At 41.8% G+C, this 25,696-nt stretch overlaps 1 protein-coding gene across 3 annotated transcripts in view; it reads left to right on the plus strand.

Annotated features, from left to right (window-relative positions):
• LOC128685852 (uncharacterized) overlaps positions 1–25,696 on the plus strand; it is a 106,846-nt gene that overhangs the window by 53,407 nt on the left and 27,743 nt on the right. For all 3 annotated transcript variants that reach the window (XM_070089525.1, XM_070089523.1, XM_070089524.1), the window contains exon 3: positions 16,435–16,604. In XM_070089525.1, the coding sequence (XP_069945626.1) occupies positions 16,435–16,604 (170 nt within the window). The remainder of the gene's footprint in view (positions 1–16,434; positions 16,605–25,696) is intronic.

The following is a 25,696-nucleotide window of genomic DNA, read 5'->3' on the forward strand; positions in this document are numbered from 1 at the left end:
AGCACATATCACATTTATAATTCTTAAGTACCGTCTGGTACATTAACATTTAATAAGATATTACAAATATGTACAAGTAAGTGTGTATGTGTGTAAGTGCTCTAAGTAGTTCTCTGTCTCACGACTCGACTAGACTTAAACAAGTGACTGACAAAGTCCTCACATAAACTAACTTCTTGACCGACTGGCAACCAGAACAGTCTGCTTGAACAATAAAAAGAATGCTAAGCCCAATAGCAATACAACAAGCAACTGCGACACAGAATCAGGAACAAGGAGATAATATAACGACACTAAGTAGGGACCATCTGCAGATCCTCCACAAAAGTTACAAAACTCCCATACTACTGAATCTAAGTTCAGCATAAGAAAATCCCCGACTGTGATAATACACAGAAACCAGTACACATTAGGTCATAAGCTATAGTTCAGGACCTGAGTTGCTCAGAGTGTCTATGAGACACACAACCTCAGTACAACGTCGAAAATCACTAAGTCTATGCAATGTTCTGTGAACAGAGTTCTACAGAACTAACAAGAATAATGAGACAGACAATCTGTCCAACCACCAAGAGAGTCTAGATCAGACTGAATACTTTAGGCGAGGTGAGGACACCCCCCCCTCGATAACATGATAGCTCCGTGGACAACTGCAGCTCAGAAGCCGGCAGAGTAACGAACAAGGAGCGATAATTACAGTAGTTAGACAATCAAGACTTGAACCGAGCACATATTATGTTACATCCTACCTAACAAAGGAAACTACGTCAAATAACAATATAAAGCAATACATTTACGATTTAGCTATTATCGCAAATATAAACAATATAAAATTAAATGAAAAAGTAACAATTATATATATACATAATAATCATTGCAACCCATTCAGGGGTTGCAACAATAGTCAAAGGAGAGCAGAGGTCAGATAAATTAAAGGAGTCAGTCGAGACCTCAGTACCTGAAGCGAGTGAGGAAACAGCACCAGCAAGAGGTACAGAGGCATGATGAGTGTCCGAAGAGTGGTCCAAAGATGAGGAGGGGTCAGAACAGGGTGCAGTATCAAGAAGGGGCCCAGGGGTACCAGGTTCATGGATTGGGTTCTCCATGGTTAGGTTACTTCTTTCTTTTTGTTTTTAAGAAAAAAAAGAAAGAAAAGAAAATAAAAATAAAAAAAGAATAAAAAAAGGGGGGACCGGGGAGGGATAGTTCCTAGGAGGAATGAAAGGGCCAGAAATCTCCCTCCGTGCCCAAGAGGGCCTCAGCACCGCAAGTAGCATAGATGCAGCATGGAACCCGTGCCATACCCTACCCATCATGCCAGTAAACCAGCAATCCGGGATAGCAACCTCACATCTGCCAAGCTACCTCGGTGGACAAAAGAGAGGACGGCTGGATAGCCACCACAAAGCATACCTTCTTCAGCCACCACCCCCGGAATCTGAAAGGTGGCTTCCAGAGATACACCCACCGCCCGAAAGACACCCAAAGCCACTCTCCTGGATACCAGAGAGGGATCGGGACATCCCCAGGCGATCCAGATTCCACGGCAAACTACGCCACTGCCAAGAACCTCAACGGAATGGGATGGAACCCGGTAACCTTTACCCTACCTAGGAAATGGCACGGGAAAAATCCTTAAGGCCAAAAAGAGGAAGGGCAAAAGGGAGGGGGAGGAGGAAAGGGAAAAGGGGAGGATGGGATAGGGAAGGGGGGATTGGGGTAATTAGGTTTGGTCTGAGGAAGGAGACTGACAGGTCTAATTCCTCAGGCCAAGAGCCTCTTCACAACAAGGAGCCCCCCCTTGAGGTATCGGTCTGTAGTTCTTTGCTATTGCTTTACTACCCCCTTTGTGGAGTGGGGCTATGTCTGTTGTTTTTAGTAACTGTGGGACGACCCCCATGTCCATGCTCCCTCTCCATAGGATGGTAAAAGCTCGTGATAGGGGCTTCTTGCAGTTCTTGATAAACATGGAGTTCCATGAGTCTGGCCCTGGGGCATGTCATTTATCGCCTGTTCGAAGTCATTTGGCATCAGGATAACATCAGATAGGCTTGTGTTAACCAAATTCTGTGGCTCTCTCATAAAAAAAATTCATTTTGATCTTTGACTCTGTCTGGTTAGCGGCTTGCTGAAAACTGAGTCATATTGGGACTTGAGTAGTTCAATCATTTCCTTTCTATAATATTCCTTTAGCTTAAGTTCGATGTTTGCTATTTCTCTGACCAGTGATTCGCTACGCATTTCAGATATATTGGCCTCTTTTAGCCGCTCTGTTATTCTTTTTCGCCGCCTGTAAAGGGAGCGCCTGTCTCTTTCTATTTTACATCTACTCCTCCTTTTTCTTAAAAGAATAAGCCTTGTGCATACATCGAGTGCCACCAAGTTAATCTGTTCTAGGCATAAGTTGGGGTCTGTGTTGCTTAGTCTATCTTTCCAGCTTTAATCGTTTAGGACTTGATTTACTTGGTCCCACTTTATGTTCTTGTTATTGAAGTTGAATTTATTGAAGGCTCCCTCGTGACTAATCTCATTATGTCGGCGTTTACATGTCTGAACCTCGATTATGTTGTGATCCGAGTATATTGTTTTTGATATGGTGACATTTCGTATCAGATCATCATTGTTAGTGAAGATGAGGACTAGTTTTCAATAGATTTCAATAGTTGGCATTGAAATCAAAAGATTTACTATAAAACATAATTATCATATCATAAAAACCAAGAAAATTAAAAAAATAATGAAAAAAAAAAGTAAATATGTAGAATTTCTGCAAGCGGCAGCACTCCATGTTGCCTTCAGGTGAACGCCAAGTGCCAACTTCGCAGCCTCTTATCTAGGTAAATACTGACCCTAAAATTTTTTTTTATCCAATAACACTTAAAAAAAAAGTGCTTTTTATTTCGATAAAAAAAAAAAATCTAAATATTTGGGGTGCTGGGCGAGAGAACATGTATATATGTTTGGACCGTTTAGAGGTTAATAACATGGAAACATGATATATAATCTAGAATGAATAAAATATGTCATATGTCTATCTCCCTAACCGACGAGTATTGCTGTGTTTGTTGTTGGGTGTATAAGGGCCACTACAAGATAAGCCTTACATAGTGGTGGTGATGACGGCAGCAGAGACGGTAGTGTTGTCAGGCGCCCTATATGACTCCAACAACATTGGAGGAGTCAGTTTCTTGCTGTCATTTTTCTATCAATTATTTGCTTAACTTACTTGCTACACTGTTAATGCTACACTTTATGGCTGGCTGGTGCTATAGCCTTTATCGACTCGTGCTACTTTAGTATCGTACCTATCACAGAATCACTGCAGAAGGCATATTCTCCCCTCTCTCTCCTTCCTCCACTTCGGTGCTTTGCTACAATTTCTTTCTTCAATTCTGTCTTGTTTCTCACTTTCTTTTCCTAAGGACTGCCACTATGAAGTTTCTTTGGTCCCATGGTGGATTATTTCAGTCACAATCAATAAACAAGCACTAAACACAATGAATTTATTGTGAAATGTTTGGATGTGCATACAGGGTAATGTTCTCTCAAGGATAAACAAAGCTAGACTGGCTCACGACGCCTGCATGGGCAGGTGCGAGCAGGTGGACAGGTCTGGTATGCCGACTGAAACACGGGGGCACAGGCCAATACTCGGGACAAATTATTATTATAATAAAAAAGAAGCGCTAAGCCACAAGGGCTATACAGCACTCGGGACAAAATTTAGCCCAAAAAAGTGGTTGAATCTAGAAGCGGCCGATACTCAGGGCGACCAAAACTCGGGGTTCAAATGTATTGCCAACATTATTAAAGATGATGTTTTTGGTTTCGGCATTAAGATTGGAATTGTTTGTTCATGTTGGTGCTGATGTTGTTGGTGATGACTCACGAAATCGTAATGACACGATTGCAAACAAACCATTCCACGGGCCGGGATAGAACCCACGATCAGAGAGTCTCAAAACTCCATTGGACCAGGTAGCCACACACAGGAAGGTTAGCGTAGGCACCACTGACCACAAATGCAAGTTTTTACAGACGACTCTCCAGCTAGCGTCACGGCCACTGTTGACGTTGGAGATGATGTTTATTTTGATGTTTTTGATGTTACTGTTAGAGTTGGCATTTCTTGTGTTGACGCTACTGGTGTTGACGCTACTGGTTATTACGAATAGGAGATCTTTTTTAAAAAGGTTTAGGATTACCCCGGGTTACGTTTTCTTCAAGGAGAAAAAGGAGGGGGGTCTCCTTTTATCGTAATACATTATTATTATTATTATAATCAAGGGGGAAGCGCTAAACCCGTAGGATTATACAGCGCCCAGGGGAGGGGGGGATGTGGAAGGCATTCAGGCTTAATTCGGGGAACTGGAGCACAGATCCAATTCCCTAAATCAAGAGCCCCTCACCAACATCAAGGAACCTTCCATGAGGGGTATCGTAATACAGTTATTGAAACAAATTCCTTGATGTTTCGTTTATATCAGTCTTAATCAAAAGGGGTAAATCAAGACAAAGCCGTCTATACTATGTTAAATTTAATGAACATATTTATCTTCATTCAGTAAAAGGTATATTCAAATTCTTACGATTTGGGCCCATTAAATACTAAGCAATTTCAATGCTTAAATATATCAAATTGATAATCTTTGTACATACTATTTAAATTACTATATATACTTCCTTACAGCTCAGATAGAGGTACCACTTTTCCAATAACCGAGAAAACACCAATTTCCCAAGCTCGTCCTTGCATTAGGGAGATGTATGCAAACACTAAAATAGTCCTCGAATAGATGAGTTGGTCTGTTTCCCCATTCACAGGGTAGACGAGGAAGAGCCAAAGCTAAGTAGGACTGTTCTCAGAGCTTGCCCGAGAGAGACTGCCGGGAACAAGCCTCGTGAATGGCAGGTAAACAGAAGGCACCAAATCATGACGTCATAAACAACCCAACTCTTGGACACAGTCGAGCTTGTTATACTTAACCGTACATATATACACAAATGATGAAGGATGACTGGTAACGCTATGACGATCCAGCGGCTTCGGTTTAGCTATTACCGAAGCAGCTAGCGAGGTAGTATTATCTGGATGATAAAAGCAAAGAAATATTACGATACATCGTAACGCTGGTTTACCTGGACTTTACCTGGAGAGAGTTTCGGGGGTCAATGCCTCCGCGGCCCGGTCTGAGACTAGGTCTCATGGTGGATCAGGGTCTTATCAACCAGGGTGTTACCGCTGGCCACATGCAAGCTGACGTACAAACCACAGCCCGGTTGGTTAGGTACTGACTAGGTTGGTAGACAGCAACCACCCAGGGAAGTACTACCGTCCTGCCAGATAACTGTGAAACAGAAACCTCTAACTGTTTTGCATGATGGTAGGATTGCTGGTTTCTTTTTCTGTCTCATAAACACACTAGATAACAGGGATATCTTGCTACTCCTACTTACACTTTGGTCACACTTCACAGACACGCACATGCATATATATATATATACATACATCTAGGTTTTTCTCTTTTTTCTAAATAGCTCTTGTTCTTCTTTATTTCTTCTATTGTCCATGGGGAAGTGGAAAAGAATCTTTCCTCCGTAAGCCATGCGTGTTGTATGAGGAGACTAAAATGCCGAAAGCGATGGGCTAGTAACCCCTTCTCCTGTAGACATTTACTAAAAAAGAGAAGAAAAACTTCATAAAACTGGTATGCTTGAATGTGCGTGGATGTAGTGCGGATGACAAGAAACAGATGATTGCTGATGTTATGAATGAAAAGAAGTTGGATGTCCTGGCCCTAAGCAAAACAAAGCTGAAGGGGGTAGGGGAGTTTCAGTGGGGGGAAATAAATGGGAATAAATCTGGAGTATCTGAGAGAGTTAGAGCTAAGGAAGGGGTAGCAGTAATGTTGAAGGATCAGTTATGGAAGGAGAAAAGAGAATATGAATGTGTAAATTCAAGAATTATGTGGATTAAAGTAAAGGTTGGATGCGAAAAGTGGGTCATAATAAGCGTGTATGCACCTGGAGAAGAGAGGAATGTAGAGGAGAGAGAGAGATTTTGGGAGATGTTAAGTGAATGTATAGGAACCTTTGAACCAAGTGAGAGAGTAATTGTGGTAGGGGACCTGAATGCTAAAGTAGGAGAAACTTTTAGAGAGGGTGTGGTAGGTAAGTTTGGGGTGCCAGGTGTAAATGATAATGGGAGCCCTTTGATTGAACTTTGTATAGAAAGGGGTTTAGTTATAGGTAATACATATTTTAAGAAAAAGAGGATAAATAAGTATACAAGATATGATGTAGGGCGAAATGACAGTAGTTTGTTGGATTATGTATTGGTAGATAAAAGACTGTTGAGTAGACTTCAGGATGTACATGTTTATAGAGGGTCCACAGATATATCAGATCACTTTTTAGTTGTAGCTACACTGAGAGTAAAAGGTAGATGGGTTACAAGGAGAATAGAAGCATCAGGGAATAGAGAGGTGAAGGTTTATAAACTAAAAGAGGAGGCAGTTAGGGTAAGATATAAACAACTATTGGAGGATAGACGGGGTAATGAGAGCATAGGCAATAGCGTCGAAGAGGTAAGGGGTAGGTTTAAAAATGTAGTGTTAGAGTGTTCAGCAGAAGTTTGTGGTTACAGGAAAGTGGGTGCGGGAGGGAAGAGGAGTGATTGGTGGAATGATGATGTAAAGAGAGTAGTAAGGGAGAAAAAGTTAGCATATAAGAAGTTTTTACAAAGTAGAAGTGATACAAAGAGGGAAGAGTATATGGAGAAAAAGAGAGAGGTTAAGAGAGTGGTGAAGCAATGCAAAAAGAGAGCAAATGAGAGAGTGGGTGAGATGTTATCAGCAAATTTTGTTGAAAATAAGAAAAATTTTTGGAGTGAGATTAACAAGTTAAGAAAGCCTAGAGAACAAATGGATTTGTCAGTTAAAAATAGGAGAGGAGAGTTATTAAATGGAGACTTAGAGGTATTGGGAAGATGGAGAGAATATTTTGAGGAATTGTTAAATGTTGACGAAGATAGGGAAGCTGTGATTTCGTGTATAGGGCAAGGAGGAATAACATCTTGTAGGAGTGAGGAAGAGCCAGTTGTGAGTGTGGGGGAAGTTCGTGAGGCAGTAGGTAAAATGAAAGTGGGTAAGGCAGCCGGGATTGATGGGATAAAGATAGAAATGTTAAAAGCAGGTGGGGATATAGTTTTGGAGTGGTTGGTGCAATTATTTAATAAATGTATGGAAGAGGGTAAGGTACCTAGGGACTGGCAGAGAGCATGCATAGTTCCTTTGTATAAAGGCAAAGGGGACAAAAGAGAGTGCAAAAATTATAGGGGGATAAGTCTGTTGAGAATACCTGGTAAAGTGTATTGTCGAGTTATTATTGAAAGAATTGAGAGTAAGACGGAGAATAGGATAGCAGATGAACAAGGAGGCTTTAGGAAAGGTAGGGGGTGTGTGGACCAGGTGTTTACAGTGAAACATGTAATTGAACAGTATTTAGATAAGGCTGAAGAGGTTTTTGTGGCATATATAGATTTGGAAAAGGCATATGACAGGGTGGATAGGGGGGCAATATGGCAGATGTTGCAAGTGTATGGTGTAGGAGGTAGGTTACTGAAAGCAGTGAAGAGTTTTTACGAGGATAGTGAGGCTCAAGTTAGAGTATGTAGGAAAGAGGGAGATTATTTCCCAGCAAAAGTAGGCCTTAGACAAGGATGTGTGATGTCACCGTGGCAGTTTAATATATTTATAGATGGGGTTGTAAGAGAAGTAAATGCGAGGGTCTTGGCAAGAGGCGTGGAGTTAAAAGATAAAGAATCACACATAAAGTGGGAGTTGTCACACTTGCTCTTTGCTGATGGCACTGTGCTATTGGGAGATTCTGAAGAGAAGTTGCAGAGGTTGGTGGATGAATTTGGTAGGGTATGCAAAAGAAGAAAATTAAAAGTGAATACAGGAAAGAGTAAGGTTATGAGGATAACAAAAAGATTAGGTGATGAAAGACTGGATATCAGATTGGAGGGAGAAAGTATGGAGGAGGTGAATGTATTCAGATATTTGGGAGTGGACGTGTCAGCGGATGGGTCTATGAAAGATGAGGTGATTCACAGAATTGATTAGGGGAAAAGGGTGAGTGGTGCACTTAGGAGTCTGTGGAGACAAAGAACTTTGTCCTTGGAGGCAAAGAGGGGAATGTATGAGAGTATAGTTTTACCAACGCTCTTATATGGGTGTGAAGCATGGGTGATCAATGTTGCAGCGAGGAGAAGGCTGGAGGCAGTAGAGATGTCATGTCTGAGGGCAATGTGTGGTGTGAATATAATGCAGAGAATTCGTAGTTTGGAAGTTAGATGGAGGTGCGGGATTACCAATACTGTTGTCCAGAGGGCTGAGGAAGGGTTGTTGAGGTGGTTCGGACATGTAGAGAGAATGGAGCGAATAGAATGACTTCAAGAGTGTATCCGTCTGTAGTGGAAGGAAGGCGGGGTAGGGGTCGGCCTAGGAAAGGTTGGAGGGAGGGGGTAAAGGAGGTTTTGTGTGTGGGGGGCTTGGACTTTTACAGCCTGGCCAAAACTTTCAGCAGTTACAAGTAACACTCTTTCGTTTGTTCGACTTTTGGATAGAGAGTTCAGGAATTGATCACAGTTATGAATCTCTTAGAGACTTCATGTTTGCTGACCAGTTCCTGACAGCTCTTCCTCACCAGATACAAACATTCATCAGAGAACGTAACCTGATTAAAACTGAGGAAGTTGCTGAGGCTGCTGACCTGTAAGCTGAGGCTCTCACGCAGGCATGTGTGAGCGTGTTTGATAGGAGTGAATGGAGACAAATGTTTTTTAATACTTGACGTGCTGTTGGAGTGTGAGCAAAGGGGTTCAGGGAAACCTGCAGGCCGGACTTGAGTCCTGGAGATGGGAAGTACAGTGCCTGCACTCTGAAGGAGGGGTGTTAACGTTGCAGTTTAAAAACTGTAGTGTAAAGCACCCTTCTGGCAAGACAGTGATGGAGTGAATGATGGTGAAAGTTTTTCTTTTTCGGGCCACCCTGCCTTGGTGGGAATCGGCCAGCGTGCTAATGAAAAAAATGATAATAATAATAAAAAAATTTAGGTGCCTGTCCAGTGCCTTCTTGAAGACAGTCAGGGGTCTATTGGTAATCCCCTTTATGTATGCTGGGAGGCAGTTGAACAGTCTTGGGCCCCGGACACTCATTGTTTTGTCTCTCAGTGGCACCCCTGCTTTTCATCGGGGACATGTTGCATCTCTTGCCCATTCTTTTGCTTTCATATGGAGTGATTTTCGTGTACAGGTTTGGTACCAATCTTCCAGGACCTTCCAAGTGTATATTATCATGTAGCTCTCTCGCCTGCATTCGAGGGAATACAGATCAAGGACCTTCAACCGTTCCCAGTAGTTTAGGTGCCTTATAGCACTTATGTGTGCCTTGAAAGTTCTTTGTACACTCTCCAAGTCTGCACTGTAGCCAGCTTTGAAGGGAGCCATTAGTGTACAGCAGCATTCCAGCCCAGAGAGCACAAGCGTTTTGAAAAGAATCATCATGGGCTTGGCGTCCTTAGTTTTTAAGGTTCTCATTATCCATCCTATCATTTTCCTAGCGGATGAGGTAGATACATTGTTGTGGTCTTTGAAGGCGAGATTCTCTGACATTATCACTCCCAGGTCCTTCACATAACTTTTCTGCTCTATTGTATGGTTAGAATTTGTTGTACTATACCCTGACACAAATTTAATTTCTTCAAGTTGTCCATATCTGAGTAGTTGAAATTGGGTGAACATGGACATCCGTTGTAAGGAAACACGCCTTGTGTTTCAAACCTTGCTGGAAATCGATCCCGGACCCCTCACCATGTGAAGCGAGAGCTTTTGCCACCAGGCCAAGGGCCACCATGGCCCGGTGGCAACTTCCAACTTCAATCTATTTCTGAAAGTTCTGTCTTGGGTAGATATTTTGAACACTTTATTTTTCATAGGTTCGAGTCTCCTTCGGCCCGAGGTCAGTGTTTGTGTATATTTCGCCTGCTCTTGCGAATTCCTTGCATTGTTAAAATCTCTAGTTTGTCGATGCATGCAGGGGATGAGATGAAAAGCTGTAAGCCTCCTCCCTGAAAGCTGGCTGCCTTGGATCAAAATGTCTAGCATGAGCTGGGTGCCAAGGTATTGTCCAGTGTGGTGAGGATGGTAAAGCACTGCGTACCTTGTTCCTTATGTATATATATATATATATATATATATATATATATATATATATATATATATATATATATATATATATATATATATATATATATATATATATATATATCCTAGAGGATATACAAAAGTGTTGGTTTGGCAAAAAAAAAAAAAAGTGAATGAGTGGAACAAACTCCCAGTGAGTTTCGATGATCAAAAACTATGGGTAGCTTTAAACATAGGTTGGACAAGTACATGAGTAGGTGTGAGCTGGACCTGCCCGGCATGGACCGGTATACCCGCTGCAGTGATCTTCTGTACTTGTTTTCTTATATGTATTTGCTATCCTGTACCGCCGTAAGAAAGCAGCTTTTTTGTCTAGAGGCAAAAGCAAGATATATAGGTGAGATGCTGTCAACAAATTTTGGTGAGAATAACAAAAAGTTTTGAAGTGAAATTAATAAGCTGAGAAAACCTAGGGGACGAATGTATTTGACAGTTAAAAATAGAAGAAGAAAGTTATTAGATGGGGAGTTAGAGGTATCGGGAATATTTTGAGGAACTTTTAAATGTTGATGAAGAGGAAGGTGTGATTTCATGGACTGGCCAAGGAGGTATAACAATTTTCAGGAGTGAGGAAGAGCCAGTTATGAGTGTGGGTAGAATGAAAAGGGGGTAAAGCAGCTGGAATCCATGGAATCAAGCAGAAATTTTAAAAGCAGATGGGGATCTACTTTTGGAATGGTTCGTGTTCTTATTTAATAAAAGTGAGAGAAAGGGGAAGGTACCAAGAGATTGCCAGAGAGCATGCATAGTTCTTTTGTATAAAGGCAAAGGGGGACAAAGAAGAGTGTAAGAATTATAGGGAAATAAGCCTCTTGAGTATACATGTTAAGGTGCATGGTAGAGTTATTTTTTGAAAAAAATTAAGAGTAAGACGGAGAGCAGGATCGCAGACGAACAAAGAGGCTTTAGGAAGGGAATGGGATGTGTAGACCCTCGCCGATTCCCGGCGAGGGTCGAAACATTGGACATGTTTCCTTACACCAGTTGTCTTTGTTCACCCATCAGTTAAATGGTTACCTAGGTGTTTGTTAACTAGTATGGGTCGTATCCTGGGACAAAACTCACCTAATTTGCTCCAAATGCTCTGCATAATAAGCGGCTTTCTATACAGTAGTATGTCACTGGTGTCAGCTAGTCTCCAGATGCACAATAGAACTGATGAACTGGCTAAGCTGTATGCTTTCAAAGAGGGAGTAGATTACAATCTTGGGTTGTCAGTTAGCAGTTTGAGAACAATTATACGAAAAGAACTTCGATTTAACTTTATTGACTTTAGACTTAGGGAGATTAACACAAGTCAGTCCATCTATCATCATTCCATCATGCAGGAGGAGCCACATGTCTATGGTGCATCCAACAAAATAAGCAGACTCTTGGATGTCACTACTTCCCGGCTCCGGCTGGGTTACAAGTATCTTTGGCAGATTAAATCCCCACCACCAGATGTAGACCAAACGAAATGTAAACTTTGCCAGATGGACTATTGTCACACCCTGCGTCATTATGTACTGGAGTGTGATCAAATTAATGAATTTAGAAACAAGTCACTCAGAAGTGTTCAAGAAATGGCAAAGTATTTTATCCACAGTGGTATATTACAGACCATTCTGGAGAAATACCCTGACTTTGCTAGCTGTAAATAAGCATTACCATGTGTGTTAGTTTGTGTGTGTGTGCGTGCGTGTGTCTGTGTCTGTGTCTGTATCTGTACTCACCTATTTGTACTCACCTATTTGTGGTTTCAGGGGTCGAGTCTTAGCTCCTGGCTCCGCCTCTTCACCGGTTGCTACTGGGCTCTCTCTCTCCCTGTTCCATGAGCTTTATCAAACCTCGTCTTAAAACTATGTATGGTTCCCGCCTCCACTACGTCACTTTCTAGGCTATTCCACTGCCTGACAACTCTATGACTGAAGAAATACTTCCTAATATCTTCCAATTGTGACCTCTTGTTTCTGTGTCCCATCCCTGGAACATCCTGTCTTTGTCCACCTTGTCTATTCCGCGCAGTATTTTATATGTCGTTATCATGTCTCCCCTGACCCTCCTGTCCTCTAGTGTCGTCAGGCCGATTTCCTTTAACCTTTCTTCATAGGACATTCCCCTTAGCTCTGGAACTTACCTTGTCGCAAACCTTTGCACTTTCTCTAGTTTCTTGACGTGCTTTATCAAGTGCGGGTTCCAAACTGGTGCTGCATACTCCAGTATGGGCCTGACATACACGGTGTACAGTGTCTTGAACGATTCCTTATTAAGGTATCGGAACGCTGTTCTCAGGTTTGCCAGGCGCCCATATGCTGCAGCAGTTACCTGGTTGATGTGTGCTTCCGGAGACGTGCTCAGTGTTATGCTCATCCCAAGATCTTTCTCCTTGAGCGAGGTTTGCAGTCTTTGGCCACCTAGCCTATACTCTGTCTGCAGTCTTCTGTGCCCTTCCTCTATCTTCATGACTTTGCATTTGGCGGGATTAAATTCGAGAAGCCAGTTGCTGGACCAGGTGTCCAGTCTGTCCAGGTCTCTTTGAAGTCCTGCCCGGTCCTCATCTGATTTAATTCTCCTCATTAACTTCCCATCGTCTGCGAACAGGGACACTTCTGAGTCTAACCCTTCCATCATGTCGTTCACATATACCAAAAATAGCACTGGTTGTTAGGACCGACCCCTGAGGGACCCCGCTCATCACAGGTGCCCACTGTGATGCATCATTACATACCATGACTCGTTGTTGCCTCCCTGTCAGGTATTCTCTGATCCATTGCAGTGCCCTTCCTGTTATATGAACCTGATCCTCTAGCTTCTGCACTAATCTCTTGTGAGGAACTGTGTCAAAGGCCTTCTTGCAGTCTAAGAAGATGCATTCAACCCATCCCTCTCTCTCATGTCTTACTTCTGTTACTTTATCATAAAACTCCAGAAGGTTTGTGACACAGGATTTTCCTTCCATGAATCCATGCTGGTTGGCGTTTATACTCTTGTTCCATTCCAGGTGCTCCAACACTCTCCTCCTGATAATCTTCTCCATAACTTTGCATACTATACACGTCAGTGACACAGGTCTATAGATTAGTGCCTCTTTTCTGTCTCCTTTTTTAAAAATGGGAACTACATTTGCCATCTTCCATACCTCAGGTAGTTGCCCAGTTTTCAGGGACGTGTTGAAGATTGTGGTAAGTGGCACACACAACATATCCACTCCCTCTCTAAGGACCCACGGGGAGATGTTGTCCGGCCCAATTGCTTTTGAGGTATCGATGTCCCGTAGCAGTTTCTTCACCTCCTCCTCATCTGTATGTATGTCATCCAACACTTGTTGGTATATTCCTTGCTGGTGTCCCCATCTGGTCTGTCCCCCGAAAGGCCTTCCTATCTCCACTGTAAATACTTCCTTAAATCTCATGTTGAGCTCCTCACATACCTCTTGATCGTTTCTTGTGAGTTCTCCACCTTCTTTCCTCAGCCTTATCACCTGGTCTTTGACTGTTGTCCTCCTCCTAATGTGGCTATACAGCAGTTTCGGGTCAGACTTGACTTTCGACGCTATGCCGTTTTCGTACTGTCGCTGGGCCTCCCTCCTTATCTGTGCATACTCGTTTCTGGCTCTTCTGCTAATCTCCTTATTTTCCTGGGTTCTTTGCCTCCTGTACCTTTTCCATTCTCTGGTGCACTTAGTTTTTGCCTCCCTACACCTTCGGGTAAACCAAGGACTCACTTTGGTCTTCCTATTATTTCTGTTTCCCTTGGGAACAAAACTTTCCTCTGCCTCCTTGCACTTTGTTGCTATATATTCCTTCATCTCGTTTACTGATTTTCCTACCAGTTCTCTGTCCCACTGAACCTCCTGCAGGAAGTTCCTCATACCTGTGTAGTCCCCCATTTTGTAGTTTGGCTTTTCCCATTCAATTCCTATTACCTTTTCCGCTTGTAAACTCTACTATATAATCAAAATTCAGAACCACGTGATCGCTAGCTCCAAGGGGCCTCTCGTAAGTAATGTCCTCAATATCTGAACTGCTCAGGGTGAACACGAGATCCAGTCTTGCTGGCTCATCCTCCCCTCTCTCTCTGGTTGTGTCCCTGACATGTTGATGCATGAGGTTTTCAAGTACCACATCCATCATCTTGGCTCTCCATGTTTCAGGACCCCCATGTGGCTCCAGGTTTTCCCAGTCGATCTTCCTGTGGTTGAAATCGCCCATTACCAGTAACTTTGCTCTGCTCGAGTGAGCTCTTCTTGCCACCTCAGCCAGTGTGTCCACCATCGCCATGTTGTTTTCTTCGTACTCCTCTCTTGGCCTCCTGCAGTTCTGTGGTGGGTTATACATCACTCCAATGACTACTGTATGTTCTCCAGACTGAATTGTACCTACTATGTAGTCTCTTTCTCCAATCACGTCCATGCCTTCCATTTCCTCAAATCCCCATCGGTTTTTTATGAGCAGTGCATCTCCTCCTCCCCCTCTACTCCTTCTGTCTTTTTTCAGGATCTGATATCCCGGTGGGAAGATTGCGTCTGTTATTGTCTCAGCGAGTTTTGTTTCTGTGACTGCTATGATGTCTGGGGATTTCTCACTGATTCTTTCGTGCCACTCCTCATGTTTATTCGTTATTCCGTCCGCGTTTGTGTACCAAACTTTCAGCTTCTTTTCTATCACTGTGGTCCTACAAGAATATTGGGGTTGGGGGAGCAGGAGCCTTGGTGGGGGCCTATGGGGGGCTGTGAGTGCGCCCTCGTGTGTGTGCGTGCTCGTGTGTGTGTATCACCCACTTAATATTTGTATTTATAACTCATTATAAAGGATAGGAGTGTAGATAGTTCATTGTCTTTGTAACTTGCCATTATTGTGACCAGATCTACCTGGAGTTCATTACCTTTGTAAATAGTTCAGCTATCATAACTTTGGGGCCCAGTCCCTGGATTGGGCCCCAAAGTTATCTCTGTAATCTTTTGACTACCGCCCACAGGATGGGTATGAGGTGCATAATAAACATATTAAACTAACTAACTAGGCCTGTATACCATGTACATATATTTGTAAGAATAAAGATATTATTATTAAAAGTGTTTACAGTGAGGCATATAAGTGAACAGTATTTAAATAATGGTAAAGAGGTTTTTCATTGCATTTATGAATTTGGGTGGATAGTAATGTGCCAGATGTTGCAAATGTATAGCATAAGTGATAGGATACTGTAAACAGTTAAGGATATGAGGCTTTGGTTAGTGTATGTATGAGAGAGAGAGAGAGAGATTATTTCCCAGTAAATGTAGGTTTTAGACAGGGATGCATGATGTCACCTTGTTTGTTCACTTTATTTGTAGATGGTGTTATGAGAGAAGTGAATGCTCGAGTGTTGGCTAGAGGTGTAGGACTAAAAGATAAAGAATCTAACACAAAGTGGGAATTGTCACAGATGCTTTTTGCTGATGACACTGTGCTTTTGGGAGATTCTGAGGAGAAGTTTCCGTGGTTAGAGAACGAGTTTGGAAGCATATGTAAAATAAGGAAATTAAAAGTGAAGATAGGTATGGACAAGGTCATGAGGATAACAAAAAAAAAAAAATAGGAAATGAAAGACTGGATTTCAGATTAGAGGAAGGAAGTGAGGAGGAAATAAATGTGTTCAGATATTTGGCAGTGTATTTGTCAATAAATGGGTCTATGAAAGACGAGGTGAATCATAAAACTGAGAGTATCGTGGTACCAACGCTCTTATATGGGTGTGTAGCATGAGTGGTGAATGTTGCAACAAGCAGAAGGCTGGAGGCAGTGGAGTCGTCTTACCTCAGGGCAACGTGTGGTGTTAATATTTTGCAGAGAATCCATATTTTGGAGATTAGGAGTTGCAGGGTTTCTAAAAGTATGATCCAAGGCTAAAGACGACTTGGAGAATGTATAAATCTGTAGTGGAAGGAAGGTGGGGTAGGGGGGTCATCCTTGGAAGGTTGGAGGGAGGGGGGTAAAGGAGGTTTTGTGTGCGATGGACTCGGATTTCCAGCGAGCATTCTTTCTTCTTCACCATATATTTTTCATCTGTCCATACTTTCCCCGTCGCCCATTGTTGGTCCTTAACTGTGAGTCCTTCTAGTTCTAGTTCTATTAGAAAAGGAAGTCAGATACAGTTAAACTGTCTGAGGTTGTAGTTTCCACAACTATTTTGTTTCAAAACAGGAGTGACCTGAAGGTTTTCCGGGGTCTTCTTACTGGTGATGGTGTGTCACTGCTGCCTCGTAGCCTGAAGCATCTTCACCTGGCTGTGGTGAGTGACGACCATGCTCGCTGCCTTCTGCCAAAGCTACACGCTGTTGTAAACTCCTCTCTACCTCAACTTTTCTACCTCCGTGAGTATTTTACAGTGCCTTGTTTTACTGTGGAGCAAATTGAGTGCTAGTAGTGGTGCTAGAGGTGGTGTAAGTTGTGGACTGTGTCCTAGTATCTTACTAATTGTAATGCTGTAACTGTTGGTGCTAGTGCTGGTAATAATGAAAGTGCCTTGATTATTAACATGTGGGATGATGTTGCTGGTGATGCTAATTGCACCTCCTGTGGTGTAATGTCTACTGCCTTAATGTGTGATGTTACTGGTGGTTCGTTTGGTAGTGTTAGTGATGATGTTACTATTAGTGCTACTGGTGGAGCTAGTGGTATATTGTACCGTGACTTCTCATGTGTGATAATGTTACTTTTTGTGTTATTAGTTACAATAATAATATAATTAGTGTTATTAGTGGACTGTGTCCTGATGTCTAATGTATGACAGTGTTACTTGTGCCAGTGCTGGATAGCATCTTATCTCTCCAAATGTGAATGGGTTATTAGTAGTACTATTGATAATGCTGTTGATAGTGATGGATATAGTGGATTGTGTCCTATCTCTTACTGTATGTGAAGACGTTGCTGGTAGTGCTGTTGGTGATGAGGGGGAGTATAATGACGTTACTGGTAGTGCTACTGGTGGTGAAGGAGGAATGTGATGGATTTACTGGCGGTGTAGTTGGTGTTGATGTGTTCCCATAAACACTGGTACTGGTGATGAACTGTCTCCTGTTTATTTCTATTTGATGGTGTTACTGGTGTAGATATTTGTGGTCTCTGTTTCTCTGGGTTAGTTTAATAGGATTAGCTGCGTCCACATCAACGCAGATAAAAAAACAGAACTGTATATTATCGGAATGTCCGAAACTTTGTCGAGAAAGGAGTGCAGAAAGATGGTGAAATCAACCATATGTTCTTCAGTGAGTATTCTTGGACTTTATCAGGTCATTATCAGGGAATAATGTTGCCCAAAGAATTTTTTAATTTGAGTAAATATGAGACTTCACCAATTAGATGTGTCAGGGCGCCACCACATAATTAAGATGTGTTTTTCTCCATCACGTGCATGGAGGCAGTAAGTCTTTATGGTGCGACAAGTCACACGTTCCTGGACCATCACTTTTTCTTAAATGCTGATGAATGGGGTTTCGAAGCCCTATAATACCACTGTTTCATCTTGTCCTGGGTTTTCTTAAAGTTATCCTTAAAGTGCTAGGCGTATTTACCTTGGGATCATATAAAGCCTTCGTAGTGTCTTCTAGTCAATCCTCTTTACAATTTGTTCAAATATCAGCTCGAACGGACTGTATCTGGTAGACTCCTGCACGGTCTTTCACAGCAAAGTGCATCAAAAGCAAGGACTCACGCAGTCTCTAGGAAAATGCAGACAAGTACGCATCATAGTTTTGAAATTTTGTTGGTACTTTTCCAGCATCCCATAGTAATATAATATAATACCTTTATTTACTGCAAGTACATGTACATGGTATACAGACCATAGTTGACATCAATGACATACTACTACGATTTCTTAAGTCATGTTGACGGCAGTGAAGGGACTTGAGCTAGAGTTCGTCACGGCCACGCTAGCTGGAGATTCGTCTGTAAAAACTTGCATTTGTGGTCACAGAGGTGCCTGTGCTAACTTTCCTATGGTGTAGAAATATACCTAGTTGGATGAATCTTATTGTGGCTAGCTGGTCTAGTGGCTAACGCGACGGGCTGGAGTTTTGAGACTCTATGACCGCGGGTTCAATCCCGGCCGGGGGTATGGTTTACATACTACTATATAGAAAGCCGCTTGTTATGCTGAGCATATCGGGCAAATTAGGTCAATTTTGTCCCAGGATGCGACCCACACCAGTCGACTAACACCCAGGTGCCCATTTTATACAGATGGGTGAACATGGACAGTAGGCGTCTTAAGGAAGCACGTCCTAATGTTTTCCAGCCGTACCGGGTATTCGATCTCCGGACCCCAGTGTGTGAGCTGAATGCGCTAGCGATCGAGGGTGTTCTTAGGATTAAAATTAGGATTGGTTAGAAGTATGAGTTTAGGAAGGGAAAATAATGAGTGTGGAAATTTTGATTTAGGATTGCATTTCAAATCTTAAGGATAAAAGAAATCACAGAAATTATAGAAAAGCAAAACTGAATAGGAAAAAAAGGTGCACAAGAAAAAACGTATTAAAGTATTTTATGCTAACAGTCGAAAAGCTAGAAATAAAATTGAAGATTGAGACACTTATGCAGCATATGGGAATCTTTATTCAGGAAACGTTTCGCCACACAGTGGCTTCATCAGTCCAATACAAAGAGGAAGGCGTAAGGAGAGGAGGAGAATGAGGTAATCAGTCCCTCAACCTGGAGTCGATGTGTTCAGTCCATCGACTCCAGGTTGAGGGACTGATTACCTCATTCTCCTCCTCTCCTTACGCCTTCCTCTTTGTATTGGACTGATGAAGCCACTGTGTGGCGAAACGTTTCCTGAATAAAGATTCCCATATGCTGCATAAGTGTCTCAATCTTCAACATGTCGGTTTTTCAAACCATTCATCAGAAATAAAATTAATGAATTACGTTCGGTAGCTTGTGCAGGAAACTGTGATGCTGTTGCAATAACGGAATTATGGTGACTCACGAAATCGTAATGACAAGATTGCAAACAAACCGTGGTACATGTGGGACTAGAACTTGCGGTGAGTGAGTCTTAAAACTGTATACCAGCGAGTGTTATTTAAAAAGTCAGGAGATGATTGCCGAGTGTCATGAAGATAGATTTAATGGAAATGGGGGGGGGGTGGAGTAGCATTATATGTACGAGAAAAAGTGAAATGTTACATAAAAACAGATATAAAAAAGGACGAATTAGTTACATAATCTGTTAGGGTAGAATTTCTAGAAAGTCAGGAAAAACTAATTTTGGGAGTCATATACCGACCTTCAGGGTAAGAAAGCGACAGAGGGAGACTCCTTTGGGAAGAAATTATTAGGGCTTCTTGAACACAATAACAGTAATAATAGGAGATTTTAACTTATGTCATACTGGATGGACTTCTTTGACTGGTAATCTTGAGTCCAGTGACTGTATGAAAGTAGTTCAGAACTGTTATCTGAATCAGTGTGTAACAGAGCCTACCAGGGGTAATAATTTGCTAGACCTAGTCTTGTCAAATAAAGAAACCCACGTAAATAATCTGGAGATCACTGAAGAGCTTGGCGCAAGTGATCATAAATCTATTACCTTTAATATTACCTGGGAATATGAGAATAAGGGTAATGCGGTTAAAGTCCCCGATTTTCGTTCTGCCAATTAGAAAACAACCGTCAGATCTCGGCTGGGATAATCTAGCTAATGATTTTATAGACGATGGTCATACTTACGATAGTGAAGGGATCTGCATTTATGAGTATTTTCTTAATGTACAACGTGCCCAAAGTATATATATATATTCCCCAGAGGAAAAAATTGGGTCAGATAAGAAAGATCCCAGATGGATGAATAGGAGACTAAAGTAATTTTAGGCGCATCAAAAGAGGAGAGGTTAACCTTATTGACCAATACATTCATTTTAAAAGAGAATTAAGTTTAAAAGGGGATTAGAAAGGCTAAACGTGACTATGAAATTAAAGTTGCTAACGAATCAAAGACTAATACAAAAAGGTTCTTTCTAGTGTTGAGGATGAAGGTCAGGGAAAAAGTAGGACCTCTGAGACCTGGGGATGAACAGCTGTCTGATAACGAGCAGGAAATGTGTTCTCTATTTAATAGTTATTTCTTGTTAGTTTTTCCATAAGAAAACATAAATGATATCCTAGCAATAAATTATTATTCAGTTCCTGAAGAAAACGAATTAATATTACTGTCACGAGAAACAGTTATCAAACAAGGTGACCTGAAGAATGACACTGATATGAGGACGGGTAGATAATGTTATTAGAGAGTGTTATTACGTAGGTGGTTCTTTGTCTGGTTGAGTACCATGTATGCTAATGTTTTTGAAATTTTGTAGTTTCCAGTATTATGTTTCCTGGCTAAGATATGTTGACGAAATTTGTTTCTCTATCCGAGACGTTTCAATATCCAGGTCCTCTGTCAAGCCATCAATAAAGTTTACACTTGAACTCGAGAAAGACAATAATAATAATAATAATAAAATAATAATAATAATAATAATAATAATAATAATAATAATAATAATAATAATAATAATAATAATAATAATAATAATAATAATAATAATAATAATAATAATAATATTTACTACAAGAACATGTACAAGGTATATAGTCCTAGCTGATATCAATGTCATACTATTACATTGAAAGCCGCTTGTTATGCAGAGTATTTCGGGTAAATTAGGTCAGTTTTGTCCCAGGATGCGACCCACACCAGTAGGCTAACACTCAAGTACTCATTTTACTGATGGGTGAACATAGACAACTGGTGTAAGGAAACACATCCAGTATTTCCACCCCTTCGCCGGGAATCAAACCCAGACCCTCACCGTGTGAAGCGAGAGCTTTTGCCACCAAGCCACGGGGACAAGCTTCCTCTCATGGACATCTTCCTGTGCAGGTCTCCCGACACTGATAAGCTTCTCTTCAAAGTGTAAGGAAAACCTACCAACAAAGACGATCTTATACACTTTTATTCTCACGAAGACACACACTAAAAGAGGTGTAATTTTTGGCTTCTTCTTGAGAGTTTATCGCACCTCCAGCCCTTGTTTCCTTGAAGAAGAATGTACCTACATAACACAAGCCTACACACGTCTTCATTTTCCATCTTTCTTTATCTGGGATTGCAGACTCAAGGTGCAAGCTATCTGGAGTTTACCTGGAGAGAGTTCCGGGGGTCAACGCCCCCGCGGCCCGGTCTGTGACCAGGCCTCCTCCTCAACAAATCTCCCATGGAACAATCCTCTCAGCAATTCATAGTGCTCCCATGTGGTGATGTTGCCGCTAATACTCGCCAGCTTCTTGCTAAGAGCGACATATGTGTTCCCACTTGAAACACATCATCTATCAAAGACCTCATTGCAAACATAGTCCCACACTTAACTTTCACAGCGGATGTTTACACCATCCCCTGTGGATACTATCCCAAGAAATATGTAAGGAAAACAAGCAGAAACCTTTCAATCCTCCTGAACGAACATCAAAACGCCAGCAACACAGACGACTTAATTAAGGTACGCCTGTGTCTTCCACAGGAACTATACGTTAAGGTACGCCTGTGTCTTCCACAGGAACTATACGTTAAGGTACGCCTGTGTCTTCCACAGGAACTATACGTTAAGGTACGCCTGTGTCTTCCACAGGAACTATACGTTAAGGTACGCCTGTGTCCTCCACAGGGACTCTGCGTTAAGGTGTGCCTGTGTCTTCCACAGGAACTATACGTTAAGGTACGCCTGTGTCCTCCACAGGGACTCTGCGTTAAGGTGTGCCTGTGTCTTCCACAGGAACTATACGTTAAGGTACGCCTGTGTCCTCCACAGGGACTCTGCGTTAAGGTGTGCCTGTGTCGTCCACAGGAACTATACGTTAAGGTACGCCTGTGTCCTCCACAGGGACTCTGCGTTAAGGTACGCCTGTGTCCTCCACAGGGACTCTGCGTTAAGGTGTGCCTGTGTCGTCCACAGGAACTATACGTTAAGGTACGCCTGTGTCCTCCACAGGGACTCTGCGTTAAGGTACGCCTGTGTCCTCCACAGGGACTCTGCGTTAAGGTGTGCCTGTGTCCTCCACAGGGACTCCACGGGACATTTGATGAATTGAGATGAGGCCCAGCTCGTCCTCACCGAACAAGGTCTTAGACTCCGACTATATCTGGAAGCCTCGCTAATCGCCGTGACCGACACCATAGAACATAATACGTAATGGAAACTACAAAATTTCAAAAGCATTAGCATAAATGGTACTTTACCAGGAAAGCCCCACTTACCTAACAACACAGGAGTCACGTGATCATATTGTTTACCTGTCTTCATTCCAATATGGCGTTTTTCAGGCCGTCATGAGTCACTCACACCCCATCTCTGCGTATATATACTTCCTTTTTAACCAAGGGATGTTAGAAGTGATCAAGGTCCCAGAACCGTAACGTTTTCTAATAAATATGTTTTAATGTTTGCTTACATGTCTTTCTAAACCACTTAGTGTGATATTCAAAATTCTAGAGAAAGCGGTTCATTGACCAATAGTTAAGTATCTTAACGGCAAAAACATTCTTCATAGTTAACAATAAGGTTGAAGGACACAAATGCAACTAATGTGGCAACGTTTCGCTCTCCAGGAGCTTTATCAAGCCATTACAAACAATACATGGACACAGAGGGTATATAAAGGCTCAGAGTGAGGTGCAATACTAGTGAGGTAACATTTCGATGTTCACTAGTGGTAGTAGTGGTAGTAGTAGTAGTAGTAGTAGTAGTAGTAGTAGTAGTAGTAGTAGTAGTAGTAGTAGTAGTAGTATTAGTAGTAGTAGTAGTAGTAGTAGTAGTAGTAGTAGTAGTAGTGACAAAAGTAATACAATATGGTAGAGCAATTAATTCGTACATGAGTAAAAGGATATAAAAGCTATTACTTGGGTAACATAAAAATAGGTTGGACAAATATAGACTGGAAAGAGGCAGCTTGTTCCAGTGTTCACTCTCTGTAATGTGCTTTGTGTAGTATAACAGGAGAGACTATGTGATGGCAGGGTTTACTGTTTTCAGGATTCTTGCTAAGACTTCGGAGATGGTGAAACTGCCGTTGTTTTGTTTAATTGTATTAGAAACAGCGATCAGTGCTGATTCGAGGCACTTGCGTCTGCGGAAAATAGTTTCTTTGATCACTAATTGGGCGTTTCTGAATTTCATGAGATGATTGGTGGAATTTCGGTGTTGTACACAGGCGTTGTTCAAGTTATCGTTCCTACATGCGTAAATGTGTTCATTGAGGCGGGTGTCGAGTTTTCTTGCTGTTTCACCTACGTAGATCTTGTCACAGCCTCCACAGGGTATAGTGTAAACAACTGCATTGACTGGTTCGTGGTGCTTGGATTTTGTCCTGGTTAGATCCTTGATTGAAGTGCTAGAAGCGATGGCGACTCCGGTGTTAGCTTGTTGAAGTACTTTTGAGACGTTCAATGCAACCTGGCAAATTTGACTGAGCAGCCTGTTCCAAGTATTTTAATGCAGTTTCCAGTTCATTTTTATCGGGAGATGTGGTCTTCTCGAGGATTTGTATAACCTGTTCCATTATGTGTGGTTGATATTAAGGCAGAGAGGTCAAATAATAAGAGGCGGGAGGTGGTAGCTCTCACAGCGGGAGCTGTACCACATGTGCCGCGACACCCGCCTCAATGAACACATTTACGCATGTAGGAACGATAACTTGAACAACGCCTGTGTACAACACGGAAATTCCACCAATCATCTCATGAAATTCAGAAACGCCCAATTAGTGATAAAAGAAACTAATTTCCGCATACGCAAGTGCCTCGAATCAGCACTGATCGCTGTTTCGAATACAATTAAACAAAACAACGGCAGCTTCACCATCTCCGAAGTCTTAGCAAGAATCCTCCTGAAAACAGTAAACCCTGCCATCACATAGTCTCTCCTGTTATACTACACAAAGCACATTACAGAGAGTGAACACTGAAACAACCTGCCTCTTTCCAGTCTATATTTGTCCAACCTATTTTTATGTTACCCAAGTAATAGCTTTTATATCCTTTTACTCATGTACGAATTAATTGCTCTACCATATTGTATTACTTTTGTCACTACTACTACTACTACCACCACTACTACTACTACCACTACTACCACTAGTGAACATCGAAATGGTACCTCACTAGTATTGCACCTCACTCTGAGCCTTTATATACCCTCTGTGTCCATGTATTGTTTGTAATGGCTTGATAAAGCTCCTGGAGAGCGAAACGTTGCCACAATAAAAAGTCACATTAGTTGCATTTGTGTCCTTTTACTTTACATATTGTCGGTAATTCTACCAACTTTATTACAACAATAAGGTTTCAGATCTTACTCTACCAATACCTCCCTAATCAATATGAAAGACTACCTGGGAATTAAAATGTCGTTAGAGAATCTCATAGGCATGGCGACGTTACTGAAACTTGTAAGAGGCATTAGATACAGTTAACGATATTATGTAAGAAATTACAAGCTATCGGCTAGACTCTGTAAAATGTTTTAGTCCTACCTGAGCAACAGGAAACAAATTGTCAAGATTAATTATTAGGTAAGACACATATGCAACAGTTAGGTATCTTTATTTCGAAACGTTTCGCCTACACAGTAGGCTTCTTCAGTCGAGTACAGAAAAGTTGATAGAAGCAGAAGATACTTGAAGACGATGTAATCAGTCCATCACCCTTAAAGTTTTGAGGTGGTCAGTCCCTGTCGGTATTTTATACCATTTTAATGTTCAATCTGTCAGACACTGCAACACAAGGGTATCTTGGTACAGACCTGCAATCAACTTCGACAACCTCTACTAGTGAGAACGGCTAGATTTGAGAGGGACCTGACCTCCCAAAGTGACCTACGTCTCACCTCCTGGCGCTATATAAGGCTCCATCCTGTCACTTGAACTCCATATTGTTTCAGACAACGGAACAATGCTCTTCTCCAGACTGAGGGACTGACCACCTCAAAACTTTAAGGGTGATGGACTGATTACATCGTCTTCAAGTCTCTTCTGCTTCTATCAACTTTTCTGTACTCGACTGAAGAAGCCTACTGTGTAGGCGAAACGTTTCGAAATAAAGATACCTAACTGTTGCATATGTGTCTTACCTAACAACCTGTCGGTATTTTATACCATTTTGATGTTCAAGATTAATTATATAGAGTCAGAACCCCACGTGAGATTCCCCAAGGTAGTATTCTGTTACCCTTGCTATTTTTACGTAATGTGAATGACATAAAGGTGTCAAATGTAAGCTTCTGCTGTATGCAGACGACAGCGCTCTGCTAGACTCAATTTGCATTATCCTTGGTAACTTAAACATATATTACTATTTGGAATAAAATCACAGTAAACAGGTAATATCACAATATACAAAGCAACCACTGTGAAAAAATAGTAAACTACC

Source organism: Cherax quadricarinatus, chromosome 28, assembly GCF_038502225.1.
Source record: "Cherax quadricarinatus isolate ZL_2023a chromosome 28, ASM3850222v1, whole genome shotgun sequence".
Taxonomy (NCBI): domain Eukaryota; kingdom Metazoa; phylum Arthropoda; class Malacostraca; order Decapoda; family Parastacidae; genus Cherax; species Cherax quadricarinatus.